General features: G+C 34.3%; 1 protein-coding gene across 1 annotated transcript; it reads right to left on the reverse strand.

Moving 5' to 3' along the window:
- Positions 1-4,088: 4,088 nt before the first annotated feature.
- LOC113704449 (DELLA protein RGL1-like) lies at positions 4,089-7,109 on the reverse strand. The gene is made up of 4 exons (XM_027226351.1): positions 5,514-7,109; positions 4,584-4,672; positions 4,385-4,521; positions 4,089-4,147 (listed from the first exon to the last, which is right to left on the reverse strand). Exons 1-4 carry the CDS (start codon positions 7,107-7,109, stop codon positions 4,089-4,091), a joined length of 1,881 nt encoding a protein of 626 aa, XP_027082152.1.

The raw sequence follows: 7,109 nt of genomic DNA on the forward strand, positions 1-7,109 counted from the left end.
AGTTGGCCGGGGAATGGGGGGAGAGACAATAAGATGTATAGGATACTAGAATTCCCTGAAATGATATGTTCTAAACATTGTGTGTCCAAAAAAAACAAAAAAGTTGTATAGGATACTGCCAAGGCATGTTCAGTTGGATGAGGAATGATGAGTTAACCAAGTCGGTGGGTCAATTAGTACTGAAAATGGAGGAGTTATGCTATTAATTAGAACTTGCTGACAATTGGGCAAGGTGGAAAAGGGGACGTTAAGTTTGCTCTTAAGGACTGGTGGAACCACCAATTGAGATTTGGGGGGCGAAGGCTAATTTTTTTCAGGTATATAAGTGAATTTTTAGGAGGATTAAAAACGATGTCTAAAATCTTGTGGTGGGGTACAAAGTCTAATTTCTACAAGGAAATTAAAAATTTTTTAACTTTTTAAGGACATATAAATGAATTTGCAAAATCTTGGTGCTTCTGAGTTTTGGGTTTTATGGAGATAAAGCATGACAATTTTATTCTTATGTAAATTGGTTTTTTTTTTTTCCGTAGTATGTGCCTTTATGGCATTAGTAAGCACACAAAATAGAGGGAATCAGCACATTAATAATTTTGAACATTATCATCTATTTTTTGAATTGAGGAAACTGTAGTGAATGTTATTCAAACTTTTGCAAACAACTAAACAGCGAGTCTACCTCTTATCCTATGACATTGGGCCACAAAATTTCCCTTGTAAATTAACCAGTTTGCTTTTATTGGTTGCTCTATGTTTATTTTTTCTTCAATGTATTATGAATCATGAATTCGTGCTCGTTTAACTTTTGACTGAAGGAAGTACAATGTCAATTAGTGAAAATATGGATGTGAGGCCTAAAATGGCATGAAGGAGAACAAATAAGAAAATAGGGGCGAGATAGATCAGACCAAATTGGTGTATTCACATTTTAAAATTGAAGGATTGTAAAAGAGTTTTCCTGAATTTAAATTTGAAATCTAAATTCTATAAATGCATTATAAATCTAATTATGATAGTACATACACTATTATCAGTATATATAAAATTAAATCTAAAATAAATAATTAAAATCCAAAATGTGTATCTTGTTTTCTGCAATAGTGTAAATATATATATATTTTTTTTCACTTAAAATCCATGCCGGGGCTTTTCTTGATTTTGATATCTCTAGTATTTGCCAATTTCATCTTCTCCATGCCTCTAGTTATTAGTTTGGTCCTCTGCTATTCAAAGTTTAAAGCTGTGGTATCGACATAAATCAGGCACCCGCTATATTGAGTCTCAACTCTCAAGGTCCAGGAAATTTTGATTGCAAAGTAATGATTGTAGCCTCGGGAAAGAGTGAGGACGTCCACTACCATATCTTATGAAACGGTTTGGTTAGCAGGCACCTAATGTGTATAAGAGGGGTCTCAGGTATTTTTTTTAGAAAAGGTAATTTAATTTAAAAAGTGTCCAAGTATTGGGGATGCAATAATTGTAATTCTGTGTCTTTACATAGTAAATTAGGTATACTTTATATGTGCTAACAGGTGTTCAATTAGAAAAATTTCTCATGAAAGGCCATAATCCATTACATGCTAGCAAACTAGAAAAGATATCGACATACAATGAGATTGAATTTATCATACTAAAAGAATAACAAAGATAAATTTAACAGTGTAATTAAATACTCAAATTACTCAATGATTTGATCATTTTATGTAATTCTTTATGTATATAGCTACTACTAAAATTATAAAAATTATATATGACGTATTTATGACATCACAAGTCATTTACGGTTAGTCCAATAGTTAGATCAGTGACCCTTGACTCACTTATTTTTTCGGGTCAATGAGCAGTCTAGGTTTCTAAACTTTGACTATACAAATGCTCCATTTGACCAAATATTTTGGAACTTTCTAAAAACAAAAATTGTTTTAGTGAACCTGACAACAAGAGTTAAAAGATTATTTATACTCGTCAATCTAAATATTGCAAAAAGGATTAGTTAATCATTCCGACATAATACTTGCAATAATTTGTTAAAGGTAAAAGTCCTGATTTATTCAAGAAGCCTTATTTGATTCTCTAATTTTATAATATGATGCTTTGAGTATGTTATTAAAAGACAACAATATGTAGCAAAAAGAAAAAGATAATAATCTAAAGTTAATATGCTTGGTGAAACAATAATTTGAATATGCATAGCAAAGTATTAAAGAAGAAAAATAAAGTACAATTAAATAATCAAAAAATTTGAGGGGTAGCCAAGTAACCTTTCAAAAGAGAACACCTAACTTGTAACTATCCTTTCTTCCTTGTCGTAAATACTTTAAAAAGGATTTCCTGGATCCCTGTCAACCGCAACGGATCTTCTGTCTCATATCCTGTACTACTCTCTGTCTCACTTTTTATTATATTGCTATTTCTCCTACATAAACATTATGTTTTAATTCTTTTTTGTTTCTTTAAAATCCAATAAACTATTAATTAAGTAAAAAATAAATACAACAGTTTCAAAAAAGTAATATATAATAGAAAATTAAAAAAAAGCAGAAAATTCATAAAAATATCATTTTTTATGCATTTTGATTTTTTGAGTTTGTTAAATTTTGTGTATTACTCAATTAATAGTTATTGGATCTTAAGAAAACAAAAAAGAATTAAAACATGATATTTATGAAGGAGAAATAGTAATATAATAAAAAGTGGACCAAAGAGTGGCACAGGGTGTGGGACAGAAGATCCGTTGCGCCTTTCAACTCACTGTTTTCATGGATTCGATGCAGTATCAATGTACTAACTAGCTAGTATAGGCCTGATGGCCTAACTTTTATTAAGACAAAAAAAATCCTTCAAGCCTTACTCATGGATGAATTGTTTACTTAATATAGGTAGATCTAAAACGTAAGAAGCACCAAAGTGTGAATCATTTATAAGTACACTCACTTAAGAGATGTTTTATCATATACTTATGGGCAATACAAGTAGATTCAAAAAATAAGAAACGTCCAAGCGTAAGGAATAGATAGATAGATAGATTAGTCGTCAAATACAGTGTCAATGAAGCTTCCATAAACATTTTGCATGACTAGATGTTTGAACATATGATCCATTTCAGCTAGTTTCAAGTTTAGTAATTAAAATGTTGTGGCGGAAATCCTTCTTTTCTAAGTAAATTTTGATTTCCGATAGGAAATGAGCAAATTTTGATTTCTGATAGGAAATGAGCAAATTTCAAACTTTGACAATTCATGGTATGCTCGAACTTCAATCTGGACCTGACTCAGCCTAGTCACAATTCACATTCCAATTAGCCTTGTTGTTCGAAAGCTTCCAACTCTGACACTAATATGATGATGGCTGGAATTTTAGAGTCTTCAAATTTGCAACAAGGTTATTGATTTCATCAAATTTTATGTCCAAAATGTTTGTACTATTCTTTTGTAGGCTACTGAGTGTGGTAGGCGGCTATAGAATGGCATTTAGTAAATCAGCCAACAACCCTACTAAATTACAGACATATTAAGACAATTTTAAATTGTAACGGATCTTCTGTCCCACTTTTTATTATATTATTATTTTTCCTTTATAAATATTATATTTTAGTTCTTTTTTTTTCCATAAAATCCAATAACTATTTACTGAGTAATACACAAAATTTAACAAATTCAAAATATCAAAATGCATAAAAAATGAATTTTCTATGAATATTTAACAAATTTTTTAATGAATTTTCTGTTGTATTTTTTTATTTTCTATTATATATATACTTTTTGAGATTGTTGTATTTATTTTTTACTCAATTAATAAATATTGGATCTTAATGAAACAAAAAAGAACTAAAATATAATATTTATAAAAGAAAAATAGCAATATAATAAAAAGTGAAACGGAGAGTGATACAAGGATTGGTACAGAAAATCCGTTGCAATTTTGAATTCACTTGAGTGAAGCACTTTAGACTTTGATCTTCAGACTGACAGATTGCTATTAATGACATGCATATTGAACACAACAGAGTTCTTACTCTACCGAGGATACAAATACAAAAACTTAGATAGCATTACTTAGATAGCATTGGTCTTTCATGCTTATCAAGACTAGAGATCTCGATTCTTTTTGGCGTGCTCCCTAATAGGGAGAAACACCCCGAGAAAATCTATCAAAGAGTCCAATATACAAGTCAGGAACCTAATTCTGACTCAAAAGGTTAAGTTATTAGGTTTTGGACTCTTATTTATATATTGACCGCTCTTTCTCCATGTTTCAGACCAATGTGGAACACAACTCTTTACTCATGAACCTGACAAATCTCTCCCTTCATGAGTAACCCCACATTAAACCCAAACTTACAAACCCTTTTTCGAGCCCATTTTAATACTCAATGCAAGCTTACCTTTATCATCAAGGTCACCTCTTCTCTCAAACATGGACCCATTTTTCTTCAACATCCAAACTGCATTCTGAACCTCTGCTAACCCTTGGCTTCTTGGTCTAACATCAACCGGACCCCCTGCCAAACCCATGGCACACCTGATCCAATACCAATCAAACTTCTTGGCACTTCAGTCCACCATCAAGAAGAGAATTTTTACCGGTCCAACTCCGAGAAGAATTCACTTGCCCATGAGTAGTTCAGTCTCATAACCTGAACCTCTGAAACCAATTTGATAGAGAGAAACACCTCGAAAAAACCCATCAAAGAGTCTAATATGTAAGTCAGGAACCCAAATCTGACCCAAAAATTTAAGTTATTAGGTCTTGGGCTCTTACTTACATATTAACCGCTTTTTCTCCATCTCTCAGACCAATGTAGAACACAACCCTTTACTCATGAACCTAACACTCCCTTGTAGAGAAACATTAACCTTAACTTTCTTAGTGCTAGAGTTGAAGTTTGTTTATGCTGGATCTTTTCTGCATAACTAAGAGAAAAGAGGCATGCATCTACATAGGACTAGAGATTGGAGAAAAGGGAAAACCTAGATGAGTTGCGGTCACTATGTATCTAAACAGGAAGTACATCTAACACATTGAAAATACGGATGAAACCGTTGGAGTAAGTAATCTGTTAAAGCATCTCTTACATTACCACTATCATTCCTAACTTTCCACTCGAACATCAAAAGCCATAGGATTAGCAACTTCAAAGTGAGGTTAAGCATGTGAGACTCGAACATGACTGCACGCAAAATCACAGACTTTATCGTTCGTTTGCAGAACGGAATTGCAATATAAAAGTAATCAAGCATTCACTCTTAGTATTAATGTCAAGAAACATGAAAAAAAATTAACCTGCATATGCATTTTATCGATTAAGATACACGGTTAGGAGGATGATGACAGATTTAAAAGATCAAAGTAGAATCGCATCCAAACTTCCAAGCAGAAAGTGAATGAATTGGGGTCCCCTTCCACCCGATGATTAGGCCTTTTCCATCCTTATTAAGTGTGCAGGAACTCCCACATTCAAAATTTTTCAGCACCAAATTCGCTTGATACATGGAAGACATGCTTAACTCTACCTGAACCATCCCAAAACGAGCAAAAAATGCCTTCCAGACATTCACTGCCACCTGTCGGATTGTCCTTTCCTCTCCTTCAGTTGCTACTATGTTCCTTATTGCCTGACTGAGGTATACTGATTCAACGATCATTCTATTCTTTGGGTCATGCTTTAGACAGTCTTCCAAGGAATCAAAGAAAGCACCATAGAAAAATAGAGCTTCAATGAAGCGGGTCACAAAAACTGGAGAATTATGGTTCCCCTCAACTTCGGTAACAATCATCACACGAGGATTAATAGCTTTGACAACATTCATCAACGATTCCAGCATATCTTGCCTACGAATCATGAACATGAAGTAGTATTCCACCCAGACAGCAACTGCTTCATCAGCATTTATCTCAAACAGGTTCTCATTAAGATCCATGATATCCGTAACCATGATTATGTTAATTGAGAATTTCAATTTCAAAGCCTGGGCAAAGCTTGCAAGTTGTCTTCCAGTCTCCTCAATTTTGGCCTTTGATTTGGTTCCTATCGCCGTTACCTTAAGATATTCAAGGGGATTTTGACTCCTAGTCGCTAGAGCTTGCATCAAAATTGTGTAATGCATTCCAGTCCTTATCTCAAGATCGACAATATGAATTTTTGTTGCATCGGCTACATGATCTAATACACCTTGAGTTCCTGCAAACTGGCAAACCTGACCAAAGGGAACTGATTTTTGCATCGAAATTTTGGCCGATGTGAGTCCTGACATCATGTCTAGAATATCGATGGACTGCATCTTCCCCAATCCTTCAGGTGTAACTGTTCCAGTTTCACGATCAATTCTCTCATGAAGTGCACCAGAGAAATAATACACCAACCTTTCAATAGTATTTCCTTGATCAGAACTCAGCTTATCACATCTAAGGAGGAGCTTACCTGCACGTTCGAACTGCTTCTTGGCTACTAATTCAGCTGAAGCTAGAAGATGCTGGACAAGTTTCACGTCTTTGGTGTCTTCTACACACAAGCCACCGAATGAACTGGCATAAGGATGGCTAAGCTCAAAGGACTCAGTAGTACCTTTGGAAGAACTTTCAATGAAATTTTGTGCAGCCAACTTTAGAATAGCATCAGTAGATAATTTATGGCCAGTTATAAGAGTGCACCCCTGGTAACTTGGCAAATCCATCTTTTCAACACTTAATTTTCTGAACCTTCTCCTGTAGTTCTTCAGAATCTGAAGGGATCCTGCATATGGCCTTTCTTTATTTGCATCATTAAATTCTGAATTTGCAAAAGCCACATCATCGGCAAGCTTCGTAATCTCTTCCTCGTGGGGATCATTGAAACAGGCAAAACCTGTCAAATCTTTTAACTGCTGCTCCTGATGCAATTTGGAGTAGATAACTCCTTTCTCAGCTGTACTGTCATGCACCTGATTCGACCCAAGGGTACCAGGATAAAAGGAGCCAATGCCCTTGGACGCTTCCCTTTCATCGTTATTTGTAATCAGACAATTCCGTTTCTCTTCTCTCCCGTGATCTTCAAACTGAAAACCTTCTGTAGAATCATACTTCCCAGAGACACCCAGAAATTCAAAGTGATCGGAATGGAACATCTCCAT

The sequence above is a fragment of the Coffea arabica genome, chromosome 8e, assembly GCF_036785885.1.
Source record: "Coffea arabica cultivar ET-39 chromosome 8e, Coffea Arabica ET-39 HiFi, whole genome shotgun sequence".
Classification (NCBI taxonomy): domain Eukaryota; kingdom Viridiplantae; phylum Streptophyta; class Magnoliopsida; order Gentianales; family Rubiaceae; genus Coffea; species Coffea arabica.